Below are 16,459 nucleotides of genomic sequence, written 5' to 3'. Positions count from 1 at the left end.
CAATTCTAATGTATGTGGCTCTTTTTAACAGTGAGACAATTCAGGCCAGTTCCAATGATCTTAGGATGATCATTGATGGAGGGCCATCTATACCCAGAGAGAGGTCTATAGGAACTGAGTATGAATCACAACATAGCATTTTCACTTCTTTTGTTGTTTGCTTGAATTTTATTTTATTTTTTATTTTTTCATTTTTTTATGTCCTTGTAGATTTTGTTTGGATGTTTACAGGATTTAGTATTCTTTTTTAAATTTAATTTTTGTATTAAAGCTTTTTATTTACAAAAGATATGCATGGGTAATTTTTCAACATTGACTCTTGCAAAACTTTCTGTTCCAAATTTTCCTCTCCTTCCCCACACCCCTTACCTTAGATGGCAGATAGTCCGATACATGTTAAATATGTTAAATCCAATATATATATATATATATATATAATATATATACATATATTTATATAGTTATCTTGCTGCACAAGAAAAATCAGATCAAGAAGGAAAAAAAACCCGAGAAAGAAAACAAAATGCAAGCAAACAACAACAAAAAGAATGAAAATGCTATGTTGTGGTTCACACTTAGTTCCCATGGTCCTCTCTCTGGGTGTAGATGGCTCTCTTCATCACAAGATCATTGGAACTGGTTTGAATCATCTCATTGTTGAAGAGAGCTATGTCCATCAGAATTGATCATTGTATATTCTTGTTGTTTCCTTATATAATGATCTCCAGGTTCTGCTCATTTCACTTAGCATCAGTTCATGCAAGTCTCTCCAGGCCTCTCTGAAATCATCCTGCTGGTTGTTTCTTACAGAATAATATTGAATTTTATTTTCTTTCTCATTTTTTTCCTTTTTGATCTGATTTTTCTTGTGCATCAAGATAATTGTATAAATATATATGCCTATATTGTATTTACATTTTTTTTTTACCATGTTTAACATATATTGGATTTCTTGCCATCTAGGGGAAGAGATGGGGGGAAGGAGGGGGAATTGGAACACAAGGCTTTGGAAGGGTCAATGGTGAAAAATTATTCTTGCACACGTTTTAAAAATAAAAAGCTTCAATAATTTTTTTTTAAAAAGAATGTTCCTTAATCTGTTACTGGCTGTCCAGAAGATGATACCTGCAACAATTGCATCAATCCTCAGAGGAAAGGATGATTATTTCTTGGATACTCTTGCACAATAGGAATTCTCTTGAAGAAATCAAGAGAACTATGTTCTGGCTAGCAGGATTTGAGTTGCTTAATTAAAGCAGGCTTAAGATGAAAATGATAATCAGTTCCACTATTCCACAAAGTTGGCTTTACTTTCTGTAAGGAGTATAATGGGTTTAATGGGTTATTTGAGATGATTTCTGTTTCATACATCAGTCTATGTCCATAACTTTTTTGTATTTTAAGCAGTTTATGTGGCAGAGGACATAATCAGCTGTGACTTCTACTGTGATGTTCTCATGGTATCTTGAGGCTCTTTTCTAGAAAGGATTTTGTTATCCACATACTGGGAAACGTTAGACATGAGGCCTACTCAGACTTGATTACTTTCCAAGAGTAGGGGGCAAAGACAGAAGAGAAAAACCTGTTCCCATAGGGGTTGGCTCTATCCAGAATGAATCTAAATCTAATACAGCCCATAACAGATCTTTGAGGTGGTGGATAGGGGCCTCCTAGCTCTTGAAGCACAATAGAAATTTGCTAATTATGAATTAAAAATAAATGAGCAAGCTGGCATCACATTACAGAGAAAGGTATAAAACTTGTTATAAATAATAAAGCCTTATTCTAGAATCCCTTTTGTGGTAAATAGATAAAACAGACAAACAGTTTGCCATAACATTTTACTATGAAACTTAACCATAAGAGCTACCAGCAAGAAGGGCAGAGGACTAAGATTCACCATTCCAAAAATTAGAAAGAGCAAGGAAAAATTTGCAGGTATTTGAAGAAGATGGGCCATTTTTGGTCAGTGACAACAGCAGATTGGTCTATCTCCTAGGGGAAAAGAGTGTGAATGAGCTAAGAGGATTCTTTTCTACTCTAGGGTATCATGGAGAAGGAAGTATGCCTTGAAAGAATGGAAGAAGTGCTTCCAGTAGGAAGAAAGGTGTGGAGAAGCAGAGGGGGATCCTAAACTGTGTCAAGAGTTTGGAAAATGTAAGAATGTGATATGAAAATGGAAGACAAGAAACATCACTGAATATTTGGAGCTAACAGTGTAGAAGCTTTTTCTATAAAGGAGAGAGCTGGACCCTCTCAGGAAGAAGGAGCTTCTGCTACTAAAAGGAATGATGGGCTCCTAGTCTAGGATAAAATATACTCAATGAATGCTCATAAAAATTTATTTATCTGAAACTTTGCAAATCTGATAAGGACTTTCAAATTAAAATGGAAAGGCTTAGGGGAGAAAACATTGTATAGAATGACCAAGCAAGATGCCAAAGTGTATGATATGGAAATAAAATATTAGTAGAGAGGACTAGTAATTAAAATATTCAGCAATAAAACTCATGGTCTCAGATACCGCCACATATGTAACAGCTGGTTGTAACAAGGTACTTGTTTTTTCTTTCATTTTTGTTAAGATGCCATAGAAACAGAAATAGAACAAGTGGTACAATGATTCTACTGTCATAAAGGATTAGCTCAGACTATTGTGATAGATAGTAACACTCAAGATGAGGCAGGGGTAGGGGGATTTTAAAAGATATGACATAGAACTGTATGTATTCTCTCCCATCCTCCTGGGTTTCTGGAGATTGGAGGAAGGAGCCAACTGCCAACAAAATTGGAACGTCAGTCAACTGCATAGAAACTCTTCAGAAGAGACTTAGAGTAAAAAACCACGCTTAAGATGATGAAACCCTAGCTTTAAATTAAATTAAATTAAAAAAATAAAGAAATACAAGGGTATATTAGAGACTTCCATTGGTTGTTTGGATCCCAGAATTCATCTAGGAAGCTTCAGTTATTTCTACAGGACCTAAGTGTGCATTACCACTTGTTAGGAAAGACTTTGTTATTTCCCCTACTTATGATTCTGAAATTGGAAGGGGGGGGGGGGAGAGAAGGGGGGGACAATGTTTAATCTTGCTCTTCTATAAAAGTCCTTTATTGCCTTAACACAAGGGCTTACTTATCACTGCTAGAATCAGTGCAGAAGTCACTCAACTGCTTGAAGACTTAATATTATATCCTTTAAAATGCAGATTTTATCCATTAAAGATACTCTATATTATGAGTCATTTTAGGGACTCCATATAGGTGGGAAAGAGGTAAGAATCTTAGTGGGTTGGGAGCCGTGAAATATGCTAATGATTTTTCACTTTAAATCATAGATTGGTCCCAAGAGTAGTCCAGACAGGACATTTCTAGATTGGGAATGCTTTCCAGTGCATGTGCAGAAATTCAGGTAAACAGTTTAATTTTGCATGTCTGAGAAAGGTCAGGGCGCCACCTGGCGGCATATTGAGTCCCTAAAGAGTGCCTGCTACCTGTTGGGGTTCTTCCCTCCCTCTCCCCCTACTATGGCAATTGGGGTCAAGTGACTTGCCCAGGTTCACACAGCTAGTAAGTATGTCTGAAGCTGGACTTGAACTCAGTTCTTCTTGATTCCAGGGCCAATGCCCTATCCACTGTGCCACCTAGCCGCCCCTACCTGTGGTCTTGAGAATAGGTTTGTTTTGTTTTGCTTTTTGGACTTTTCTTTGTTTCCTTAATGCTTAGCCCGGTTTCTAGTAAATGCTTGCTGACTTGACACTAAAGTAGTAATGCAGGATGACTAAACTATAGTGACTACTAGTGACCAGAGGGGAGTATTATAAAAGACTTGAGAAAATCCAAAGGGTCCAGATGTCAAGGAATTTTAAATGCCAGAGGAGTTTATATGTAATCCTAGAAGTAATAGGAAGCCACTGGAGTTTACTGAGTAGAAAATTCATAAGGATTTAGGAAAATAACTTAGGAAATTTTACAAAGAATGGATCGAATGGGGACAGATTAAAGATAGGGAAAAATTAGTTGGCTATTGGAATAATTTAGGCAAGAAGTGATGAGGGCTTGAATTAGAGTAATGGCTGTGTGAATAGAGAGAACATTATATACATATATATATTATATATATAATATATATATTTTATATATATATATATACAAATATATGAGATGCTGTAGAGATAGGAATGACAAGATTTGGCATATGTATGTGTATGTGTGACAAAGAGTGAAGAACTGAGATGACACCTTTAGTTATTGAAAAGATTGTGGCATCTTTAACAGTAATGGGGAAATACATAAGAAGAGTAGATTTGGGGAGAAAGGAAATGATTTTTCATTTAAATCTTAGAGGAGCTCAGACAAGACATTTCTAGATTGGGAGTGCTTTCCAGGGCATGTGCAGAAATCCAGGTAAAGAGTCCAATTTTGCACATCCCCAAAAAAGGACTGTGTCAAGGAAATCTGGTTGTGATATGCTGAGTTTGAGAAGCATAAGACATCGATTTGGAAAGGTGTAATAGGAAGCTGGTGACAGATGACTAAGGCTCCAGAGAAAGTCTAGAGATGGAGATACAGAACTGGGGATCATGTGCATAGAGATAATTGAGTCTATTAAGGTCATTGAGAGAAAGCAGAGAGAAAAGGCCCAACTCCACCATAGTTTGTGGATCAGTTTCTTCTAGCAAAGAAAAAGAAGGATGAAGTGTCATGAAAACCCAAAGAATAACCCAGAGGAGAGTATCAAATGCTTCAAGAATGTTAAGAAGGATAAGAACTGAGAAAAGGCCATTCAGTTTGGAATTTAAGAGATCATTGATAATTTTGTAAAAAGCAGATTCAACTGAAAGAAGAGGCTGTAAGCCAGATTGAAGAATTCAGAAGAAAATAAGAGGAAAGGCAATAAAGACACTGAGTATAGAAAGCTTTTTCAGGGAGTTGAGAAGAAGAGAGATACAAGATAATAGCTAGTGGGAATGGTAGAGCAAAAATAGGAAATGGGGAGTTAAAATGAGAGACATCTTATCAGAAAAACAACAGATCTGGAGAACAGATCAAGAGAAGAAAGCAAGAATAATTGAACTACCTGGAAGCTAAGATTAAAAAAAAAAGAACTGACAGAAGAATAAAATGGGGAAGGGAGGGCTGGTAGTTCTGAAATCCTACTCATATCAGGAATAGGTTAAAGAGGCAACAATACATACATACATACATATATGTATAGGTATGTATAAGTCTTCTAAATTTGTATAGAAATAACGGGGGAGGGAATAGGATAAAGGGGTTTTGAAAGGTATATAGATTAAGGGGAAAGGGATAAAGAAGGAGAAAAAGGTTTGGGGGAGAGGATAACTGAGAGATCTCTGGGGGAGTAGGTTAAATAATAGCAAAGCTAGGGAGTGGGTAGAAGTAAAACAGAGGAACTAGCAGAAATAGGAAATAAGTTTTATGTACAATCATGATAATAATGATCAGGAATAAAATTTATTGGGAAGAAAAAAAACAGGAGTAATAATCATTGATCTCAGACAAAGTTAAAGCTAAAATAGATTTAATCAAAAGAGAAAAATAGGGAAACTACAATATATGCCAACCATATTAATCTATATGCTTTTAAACTATTTAAAGTAAATTTAAATTTAAAATAACAAATAATTTTAAAATAAAATAAAAAATTGAAATATTACAAGGGATGGGAAATGATGAGTTGGTAGATTTAGAAAGATATGGAAAGACTTGGACTTATGAAGGATGATATTATCTATCTTAAATAAATATAGTATGGACATGAATAGATGCATGCGAATTTATAGGGGTATACATGTGTATGATTATAAATGTTTATGCATATGTATATGTATGTATGTATATATACATTTGTGTGTGTATGTGTACATATTTCTATATGTGTACATATAAATATATCCATGATTAATTGAAGCCTTCTCTGTGAGAAATGGGGTGAGGAAGAAGGGGAAAAAAAATAAAGTAAAAATTGAACAGCAAAAAACAAAAGAAAATTTACAAGAAAGCAAAGAAAAGATGGATTACTCTGAACAGAATGTGTAGTATTTAATATATAGGCTTTCTTGAAATGGAAATGTTATGTTCTGCTATGTATATGCAGTAGTTTTTTTTCTTTTTATGCTTTTTTCTTTTGTGTTTGTTTTAAATAAATAAAATTTTAAAATTGAATAGGTTTAAAAAGTCATGATTAATTGATCTATATCAAACATAATGTATGTCTCTAATATATCAATTCAAAATTTTGAAATGGGTCTTGTTCTCTTTAAGATTTCAACCTTAAATACTAAAGAAGGGAAAGGGATCTGTATGTACCAAAATGTTTGTGGCAGCCCTGTTTATAGTGGCTAGAAACTGGAAAATGAATGGATGCCCATCAATTGGAGAATGGTTGAGTAAATTGTAGTATATGAATGTTATGGAATATTATTGTTCTGTAAGAAATGACCAGCAGGATGAATACAGAGAGGTTTGGAGAGACTTACATGAACTGATGCTGAGTGAAATGAGCATAATTAGGAGATCATTACACTTCAACAACAAAACTGTATGAGGATGTATTCTGATGGAAGTGGATTTCTTCAACAAAGAGATCTAATTCAGTTCCAATTGATCAATGATGGACAGAATCAGCTACACCCAGAGAAGGAATACTGGGAAATGAACTGTTTGCATTTTTGTTTTTCTTCCCAGGTTATTTTTGCCTTCTGAATCCAATTCTTCCTGTGCAACAAGAGAACTATACTGTTCTGCACACATATATTGTATCTAGGATATACTATAACATATTTAATATGTGTAAGACTGCTTGCCATCAGATCTACTGTACCCTAATTAATATGTATAGGACTGCTTGCCATCTTAGGGAGAGGGTGGAGGGAGGGAGGGGAAAAATCGGAACAGAAGTGAGTGCAAGGGATAATGTTGTAAAAAATTACCCTGGCATGGGTTCTGTTAATAAAAAGTTATTAAAAAAAAAAGATTGCTTGCCATCTAGGGGAGGGGGGGTGGAGGAAGGGAAGGAAAAAGTTGGAACAGAAGTGAGTACAAGGGATAATGTTGTAAAAAATTACCCATGCATATGTACTGTCAATAAAAAGTTATAATTATTTTTTTAAAGTGTATACAAAGCACTTTGTCCATTGCTATTTTAAACAGTGACATGATTCTTGCCCAAAGGAGTTTACAGTATGATAAAACAGTATAGTAAATTAAAAAAAAAAAGATTTCAACCTTACACTTAGATTTAACCCAACACAAAGGACATAAGACTATAGATCACCTTTATAAATGGCATAAATTTGGATAGGATAGTTAATATGCAGAGTAGGCGCCAACATTTTCTCAACTTAAGAGATAGACATTTAATTTAAAATAACTTCAGAAGCATAAAATACTTGGGACCCCATAGTTAAAAGTCAGAGCAATAGGAATACAATTCCAAAACACTCTTTGTACTGATAAAAATAGATCTAAATAATTGGAGAGATATTAATTGCTCATTAGTAGGCTGAACAAATATGATAAAAATGACAATACTACCCAAATTAACCTACTTATTCAGTGGCATACCAATCAAATTACCAAATGATTGCTTTATAGATCTAAAAAAAAAAAAGCCCTAGACATTATCTGGAGGAACAAAACGTTAAGAATATAGGAGAATTAATGAGAAAAAAAGTTAGAAGAAAGGAAGCCTACCAATACCAGATCTCGAACTATATTACAAAGCAATAATTATCAAAACAATTTGGTAATGGGTAAGAAATAAAGGGGCAAGTAGGTGGTGCAGTGGATAGAATGCCAAAACTGGAGCCAGAAAGACTCATCATCTTGAGTTCAAATCAGACATTAGACGCTAGCTGTGAGACACTGGACAAAAATTACTTCACCCTTTTTGCCTCAATTTTCCTCATCTATAAAATGAGTTAGAGAAGGAAATGGCAAACCACTCTAATATCTTTGCCAAGAAAACCTCAAATGGGATTATGAAGGGTTAAAATATGAATAAAAAATGACTAAACAACAAGGAAGGAAGGAGGTTGATTATTCTTGAGTTCAAATTTGATCTCAGACATTTACTATTTGTATGATCCCCGACAAATCATTAACCTATGTTTGCCTTAATCCACTGGAGAAGAAAACCCCAAAGGGCAGTATTGATGTGCTATGGTATTCAAGGTCATGAAGAGTTGGACATGACTGAATATAATATAATATAATATATAATATATATATATAAATAATAATATAACTGAATATAATAAATAATGAATTAAGTAAGACTTAATATGACAGAGGAGTCATAAAGCTAACTTGATTTTAGGCTATATTGATGCATAATATCTAGAATCAGAAAGGTGATAAAACCATCCTATTCTGTCCTACTCAGATCACATGCGCAGTATTGGGCTTAGTTTTGGGCATCTTATTTTAGGAAGGCCATTTTATAGATGTAGAAAATAAACCAAGAGAAGGTAAGTGTCCTTCCCAGTACTATACACAGTTAGGACTGAACTCCAGGTCTTTCAATTCTAAAATCTAGGATTCTTTCTATTCTACCATTACTCTCTCTAGATGACTTCTAAGGTTCCTTTTAGTTCTGTTATTCTGGGACTCTGTAGTTCAGCAGATGTAAATACACATTTTTCTCCCTCTCAATTTTTAGCTTATATAGTCTTCTTAAGCAGTTATAAGCTTTTAGTGTATATAGCCCTTTAAGTTTAATCTCTAGACAAATTCTTGCTATACTTCAGTTTTTAGCTAAGAGCCTATTTGTTGTCATTACTCTAGCTTGTTTATTTGTCTTCAACACATTACTATGTTCATACCACAACTCTGCTTAAAACAAAACAAAACATTTAGGGATTTCTCATTACTTACCAAAATAACTATAAACTCTTAGCAATTCAAAGATCATTGTAATTCAGATCTAATTTACCCTTCCAACCAACCTTTTGTCACATTCCTCTCTTTATGTGCCAACTAATCTGTGTAACTTATTTTTTCTTTGTCTCTAGACTTCTTATCCTCCATGTCTAGAATGGATTCCCATTGTTCCAGTACTACTCATTTTGTCTTTTGAAATCATTCAAAGTTCAATTTAGGTACAACCCTTTCCATAAAGTCTTCTCTAGTGCTCTAGCTGAAAAAAATTTCTCCCCTTTCAAATTTCTCAGAGCATTTTATGTAGATTTCTGCTTTGAATGATCACATCCTTCTCTGTATTATGTATTCTCCATGAAGACAAATGTCTTCTTTCATCTTTTCATGCCTAGTATTTAATATAGTGTCTTATACATTATAATGTTTCTTGGATCTTTCTTCTTTCTTTCCACATCTTGAAGATCTCCTAGCTTATCTCACTAATGTTCTATTCCTGAGAAGGACCAGTTAGTCTGGGTCTCACACTAGAATTAGACAAAAAAAAAAAAAAAAAAAAAAAAAAAAATTCTCTAATTTGAAGAATCTTACCTTTGAGCTGAGAATGGAGAAGTCAGTTTAGAATCCAGGGAAGATAGACTTTGGTCTCATTTCCCAGAAACTCTTATTTACTGTCAGATCTATGTCTAGATTCCCAGAAACTCTTATTTACTGTCAGATCTATGTCTAGCTAAACAAGGTATTTAAATCTATAGGAAGAATTTGTTAAACACCCATCATCTGCCACTTCAAGGCCCACCAGTCTACGGTCAAATCCACAACAGACTTTTCAAATGTTAGGTTATTCTTTGTTCCCCCTCAAAAAGTCCTACCTGTGGCACCATGTTCTTGAATGATTCCATAATTTTAGAGCTCTTGGCTTCCTGATAATAGGAGAAACAGCCAGTGATAATGACCACGCAAGACAGCACCAAGCCCAAAAACAGCTGGGGAGTAGGAGAAAGCAGGTCAGGCTAGCCTTGTCAACTTCCCTGTCCTCAGGAAGGCAACTAACACTATATAGCAATGGACCTGACATGAAATCCGGGTTTCCCCAGGGTACCATGTAGAGAAAATAATAGACAAGGGATCTGAAGGGGAGGATGGGAATAGAGGAATGAGAGGAGTCATACTTAGATAAAGAAACACCTGGATAAAAAGCCTAAGGTTGAGGTGGGGAGGGGAGGATGTCAGTGGAGAAAGAATCAGAGTTCTTCTTCTAGTTCTTGGGGGCAAAAGCACTAGAGTTTCCTCAGTAGCCGAAAGGGAGAAAACAGGTTGGGAAGTACTGCAATGTTCAGATGAGTTGGTGAATAAAAGGCATTACTTCTTCATTGAGCTGAGTTATAGGATTTTCTAGGTGGCAATGGAGGAAGGGGAATGGAGATATAAATTAGGGACAATGGGACCATTGGGAGATGGCTCATTTAGAGGATGCTTTGGGGTTCAGGGGCTTGAACCAGCTAAATGGATTAGGAGGACTTTAGGGTTAGGCTATGAAAGTTAACAGACAATAAGTAAGCTCACATTGTCTTTCTCAGGTTTCTTATACATGAAGGACTGAATGCTGAAGGCCAAAAAACAGAGGATGGCACCAGTCCACAGCAGGATGGAGAAGCCCCCGAAAAGTTGACGGCAGAATTTGACCCATTCAGGAGTGGTAGGAGGTGGGGTGAGGGTGTTGGGCCCATCCCGGAGCAGGTTGTCCTTTGCCTGTTTGTGGCTGAGACCCTGGGTGGAGGGGAGATGGTGTAGTAAACAAGGAATCAGTAATGAAAGCCAAGAAACCATCAGCAAGAATGGGAGGATTATACAGGGGTCCTCAAACTACGGCCTGTGGGCCAGATGGGGCAGCTGAGGACAATTATCTCCCTCACCCAGGGCTATGAAGTTTCTTTATTTAAAGGCCCACAAAACAAAGTTTTTGTTTTTATTATAGTCCGGCCCTCCAACAGTCTGAGGGACAGTGAACTGGCCCCCTATTTAAAAAGTTTGAGGACCCCTGGAATCATTAGAGAGTAGTTAAAAAAAAAAAAAAAACTAGACTTAGTCAAAAGACCTTGTTTCTAGTTCTACCTATGTTTGCTTGTCACTTAAGGTTCCTAAACTTTAAAAATACAGATAATATCTGTTCTGCTTATCTTATGGGGCTTTTGAAGTTCAAATGAAAGAACTGATGTAAAATTGCTTTGTGAATTGTAAAACACTATAAAAATGTTCATGATTATAGTTCTAAAACAGGTTTCCAATACACTGAAAATCCAGACACATTAAGGGGAAGGGATGACAGAGACTCAGAGGACCAAAAAAGTATGTGTGTGTGTGTGTGTGTGTGTGTGTGTTTTGTGTGTGTGTGTGTGTGTGTGTGTGTGTGTAGGATGACATACAGATTAGAAATGGGGAAGGGGGGATGCATTGTTCTTCCCATCCTGAAGGGATTTTAACTCACCTTAGTCAGATCAACACCATATTTTTGGCTTAACTCCTCCAGAGTCAGTGTATGGTCATCCTGAAGGGATAGCAGAGACAGGAAGTAAGTCCAGAAATCAAATTGCTTTTTCAGATAGGGCTATTATAGTCATTGGGAGAACAGTGAATTTTTAATTTTAGGTCAGGTCTTGAGGATGGTGTTAAAGAGTCAATGGGATGCTTCTGTCTTAGGGTAATTTGCTGTTTCAAGTTCTGGAGGGGTCTTACCATGTGCACTTCCTTCTTGAGCTCCTCCATGTTTTTCTTTCTTATCTTCTTCCCAGTCTTCTTAGAGTTTCTATTATGAATTTGGGTAGAGAATTTGGAGGAATGTTGCCTATGATTCTAGATAGCATGGTTATCTAAGGTCCCGGGGGCATGACTCAGAGTAGGGGTGAATAAAGTAAAAAAGAGATGAGAATGGGAGTGAAGAAATAGGGAAGTGAAGTCATTAAGGGATAAGGAAAATGAGAGGGATGAGAATTAGGAAGTGAAGGTTTTGAATGATGTATTAGAGGCTTGATAAAGTTGAGGAAAGTGAAGTGACTGAGGGTGGATGGGGAGACTAGGGACTGAAGGGATGAATTGATGGAGTAATTCAGGGAGTAGGAAGATTAGAGACTGAGGGGTTGAAGGAATAAGAGAATGAGAAGCTGAAGACAAAATGTGCTGAGGGGATCAGGGATGTACTGAAGTGATTTCAACAGTTGATATGTAAGGTTAAGAGGGTGTGAGACTGAGGTGGGTGGGATAGTCAGGTACTGTGGGGAAAGGGATCAGAGACTGGGGAGGAGTCAGTAATTGAGAGGTGAGGAAATCAGGAACTGAGGGAATGAGTGGTATAAAGGATCAAGTTGTGAGGGATGGTTGTGAAGCATTAAGGTGGTCAGGAACTGGAACTAAGGGGAATCAGAGAATAGGGTTTTAGGTGATCAGTGACTAAGGGGGTAAGGGAATAAAAAACAAGTATTGAGAGGGTCAGGAAGTGAAGAGATGAAGGGATCAAGGATGAGGATGAGAGAATGTAAGGGTAAAAGGATTGAGACTGGGAGTGATGGGGCTAAGCAATGAGGAGTGAGGGGAGCAGGAGATGAGTGGTGAAGGAAATGATATATAATAAGGGAAGGGCTGGAAGGGCTAAGCCAAAGGTGGGTCATCATTTCGGGTGGAGGAAGAAGGGATCTGAGAGAGACCAGGGGAGAATAGCCTGAGGGAAAGGAGAAGTTAGGGGGAGAAGTAAGAGTAGGAGGGGCAGAGGTAGGCAGAGACCTTCTGGCTGCTTTGTCCATTTGTACACCTTGGTCAGGGCCACTTTCCTTAGCCATGCTGAGAAGTTAACTGCTTCCTGCTTCTCTTCCACTGCGAGTGTGGACATCCAGTTGCCGCGGTGATGAACCTGCTCTGCTCCATCCATTCCCGGCTTCCCCTCCCCCATTCTGAGAGGGAACCCCTGTGGGTTCAGGAGTGATGCTGCTGGCAGGCAGTCCCCCTGCCTATGGGTTAAGGCTGGGGAGTTTGGGTCTATTGAGGAGGCTGGGATCTCCGACACCCTTTTGGCTTAGGGAAACCCAAAGACAGAAAGAATGGAGAAATGAGTGTGGAAGAAGAGGCTGAAATTATGGGACTGGGGCTGCTAGTCATGGAGGGTCCTGGATTCAAATAACTTCATCTTTCTATATCTTCCTTTCCTCATCTGTAAAACGAGGGAGCTGGTCCTAGATGACCCCTAACGTTTCTGCTAGCTCTAAAGCGATCATCCTGTTAAGAGATAATGACTACATGATTTTATTGATGAAGGAGAAGAGGGTCCTCTTGAAGAACTGCATCCTGCCTACCAATTCAGTCAACACCTTTTCTACAACTGGTAGCCTCTGAGCTGCCTTTGAGAACACTGATAGGTTGATTTGATCAGGGTCATAGAACTAGTTTGTGTCAGAGGCTGGCCTTAAATCCAACTCTTTTTGCCTTGGAGATCTGATCTCTGCCCACTCCTGTCAATCAGTCTCAAACATCTCTCAAACCTCCTGTTCCCCACCCCCCTTGGTTGCTCTTATGGTGAAAATGCATTTATTTGAGGGACTGAAAGACATGGTGGTATAGTAGAAGGATGACATGATTTAGAGTTAGGGGTTCTAGGTTAGAATCCCAGCTTTGTCTCTTAATACCAGTTCGTTCTTTGGAGATATCTCTACCTTCTACCTTTCAGATCTCACTTTCTTCTTCTCTAAAGTCAAAGGTCAGGTTAAGTCAGTGGTATTAAATTCAAATAGAAATGGGGATCATCAAATCATATCTAAGGATCCCCAGAGGCCATATATTGGCTAGTTTTAAAAAGTAACATATTTTATTATATTTTTATTTATTTTGTTAGATATTTCCCAATTACAAACATTTATCTGGTTCTATCTATACTCCAGAGTGTTTTGAGTCCAGCCCACAAGAAATATATCTGGTTCTATCTAGATGGGCTAGATGATCTTGACAGTAGGGCTCACAGCTAACTCATACAGTAGAGACTGGGTAGACCTAAGTTTAAGTTCAGCTTCAGCTATTTACTATCTGTGTAACCTTGTTTGCCTGTTTCCTTATCTATATGGGAATGATAGTTCCTTCTCTTTCCCACAGAGTTGAGGCATTGAGTAGGTGCTATATAAGTACTAGCTGTTATTAGTAAGAGGGGCAGCTAGATAGTGCAGTGGATAGAGCCTGGACTGGAGTCAGGAAGATCTAAGCTGAAATCTGTCCTCAGACACTTACCCCTGTTTGCTTCAGTTTCCTCATCTACTAAAATCCAGAGAAGGAAATGGCCAGTCATTCCAAGATCTCTGCCAAGATATGGCAAAAAAAAAAAAAAAAAAAAACCCTGGATGGCATCACAGAGAATTGGACATGACTGAATAACAAAATTATTACAAAGTCCCTTCCAGTTCTAAATCTGTGATCCCATGACTAAATTATTAGGCTATGAGGCTGGAGCTCTGAAGTACGGAGGAAAGAATTCAGATCTGGCTCATGCATCTTCATTTCTCTAAACCTGGTTCCCTATCTATCAAATTGAGAGGTTGGATTAGATGAATTTCTAAGGTTCTTTCCAACTCTAAAGCTATCCTCTAATTTGATTATTGCCTGACAACACAAATGAATAAATCTGGCTGAAATGAATGTCAGATGATGGGTCCAAACTATATAACTTCTAGGAGCATAGATTTGGAGAATAAAAGGAACTTAGTGGTCCTCTAGTTCAAGCCTTTTAGTTTATAGCTGAGAAAAACCAAGATTCATGGAGCCTGAGTGACCTGCCTGAGATTCCAGAGATAGCAGACCTGGGAGATAGAAGTTACTGTATTATACACCTGCCATCATCTGGTCCACCTGACCTAATCTTATACAGGAAGAAACTGGAAAGTTTCACCCTGATAATAGATAGATCCAAGTTTTAAACCCACCTTTTCTTAATCAAATGTATTTAAGTGTTCTTGCAATTATGTCAGAGTTAATTCAATGAATAGCCATCATTACCCCTACTGGTGAAAAAGAAAAGAAACAAACATCTCTCAAAATGTGTTTCCAAATGACAGGAGGTCATTCATTTTATTTCTTTCATATTTCAAACTATTTCATAAGCGTGGGCACTTCTTCCACCAACAAAAACAGCAAGTTCTTCATGCTTTAGTTAAAAATCTTGAGTTGCCATGACCACAAAAATTCATCACCTAGGAGCCAACCTGCTGGGGACAAACCTCTCTGAACTTACTTGGTCCTAATAAAAGAGTTGATGTAAAGCACATTGTTGATCCTGTACTTGAAGCTCTTCTATCTTTTTTATTGTTCAGTCATCTCTTTGTGATCCCACTTAGGGTTATCTCAGCAAAGATACTGGGATTTTTTTTTTTTTTTTAATTTTCTCCTCTAGCTCATTTCAAAGTGACTTGCTAAGAGTCACAGCCAGGAAGTCTCAGGCTGGATTTGAACTCAGGAAGACTTATGGAATATGAAGAGTCCCAGCTTATCTATTATACCACCTATCTATATCTTATTATGCCCTAATAAGAACAGCAGCACTCCACTGTCATTGTCTCTTGCTGCCTCTACCACTCCAGTGGTCCAAAGTGATTTCTTCTTCCTATGAACTCTTATCTCTTTTCTTCTTGTTTTTCATGTGTCTTCACATTGTGCTTTATTTCTATTATTAGACTGTGAATATTTTGAAGATTAAAATCTTGTTTTATTCATCTAGGTATAATGTATAGTACAATTCCTTGTACATAGTAAATGCTCAGTTTTTAAAAATTAAATATAAGGAAAACAGGATATACACTTAAAGGTGAGACAGGAGGAAGTGTATAATTTTACTAGAGTGTATTTTAAGATGTGAGACATAAAGAGAATGATCGTGTTTTTAATATCAAAAAACTATATGAAATCCCATAGTTCATGAGTTTAACTTGTTTTTTGAATAAATTTGTATTCTTTTATTTACATAAAGATAATTTCTCCTGATATTTCTCCCTTCCCCTCCCAGAGAACCAGCTCATATAATAAATAATATTTTTAAAAACAAAAAAAGAAGGAAAAAAGTCATCAATATGGATTAATACATTGAAAAAATATAAAAATATGTGTAGCTAGATGGCTCAATGGAGAGAGTGCTAGATGTGAAGTCAGAAAAACCTGAATTCAAACCCTGTTTTAGGCATGTAATAGCTGGGTGAACCTGAGCAAGTCACTCTAACCTCTATTTTTCTCATTACTTTGTAAAATGAGGAAAAACCCTTGTGTTCCAAATTTTTCTCCCTCCTCTTCCCCTAGATAGCAAGCAATCCAACGTAGGTTAAACATGTGTAGTTCTTATAAACATATTTCCCTATTTGACATGTTGTGCAAGAAAAATCAAAAGGGGAAGAAAAATATGAGAAAAAAAAGCAATGAAACAACAACAAAATAGTGAAAATGCTATGCTTTGATTCACTTAAGTCTCATGGTTCTCTTTCTGGCTCTTTCCATCAAAGTCTATTGGAATTGCTTTGAATCATTTCTTTGTTGAAAAGAG

General features: G+C 36.9%; 1 protein-coding gene and 1 long non-coding RNA gene across 7 annotated transcripts in view; one reads left to right on the top strand and one right to left on the bottom strand.

Annotated features, from left to right (window-relative positions):
• The window catches only part of LOC116423359, a 33,210-nt gene extending 22,650 nt beyond the window's left edge, over positions 1-10,560 (top strand). The window contains exons 3-5 of the long non-coding RNA XR_004233945.1: positions 2,045-2,157; positions 3,339-3,412; positions 10,482-10,560. This is a non-coding gene — a long non-coding RNA (uncharacterized LOC116423359). The remainder of the gene's footprint in view (positions 1-2,044; positions 2,158-3,338; positions 3,413-10,481) is intronic.
• The window catches only part of LOC100918637 (sodium/potassium-transporting ATPase subunit alpha-2-like), a 66,061-nt gene extending 53,179 nt beyond the window's left edge, over positions 1-12,882 (bottom strand). For 2 of the 6 annotated variants that reach the window (XM_031966856.1, XM_031966854.1), the window contains exons 1-5: positions 12,679-12,882; positions 11,638-11,707; positions 11,390-11,449; positions 10,468-10,671; positions 9,774-9,887 (exon numbers count right to left, since the gene is read on the bottom strand). In XM_031966856.1, the coding sequence (XP_031822716.1) occupies positions 9,774-9,887; positions 10,468-10,671; positions 11,390-11,449; positions 11,638-11,707; positions 12,679-12,734 (504 nt within the window). In that variant the 5' untranslated portion in view covers positions 12,735-12,882. The remainder of the gene's footprint in view (positions 1-9,773; positions 9,888-10,467; positions 10,672-11,389; positions 11,450-11,637; positions 11,708-12,678) is intronic. The other 4 variants (XM_012548003.3, XM_031966857.1, XM_031966853.1 and 1 more) reach the window with 3 other exon arrangements.
• Between the last annotated feature and the right edge of the window lie 3,577 nt (positions 12,883-16,459).

The sequence above is a fragment of the Sarcophilus harrisii genome, chromosome 4 (assembly GCF_902635505.1).
Source record: "Sarcophilus harrisii chromosome 4, mSarHar1.11, whole genome shotgun sequence".
Taxonomy (NCBI): Eukaryota; Metazoa; Chordata; class Mammalia; order Dasyuromorphia; family Dasyuridae; genus Sarcophilus; species Sarcophilus harrisii.
Note: the sequence above shows the minus strand (reverse complement) of the source record. Positions and strands in the feature narration are given on the sequence as shown.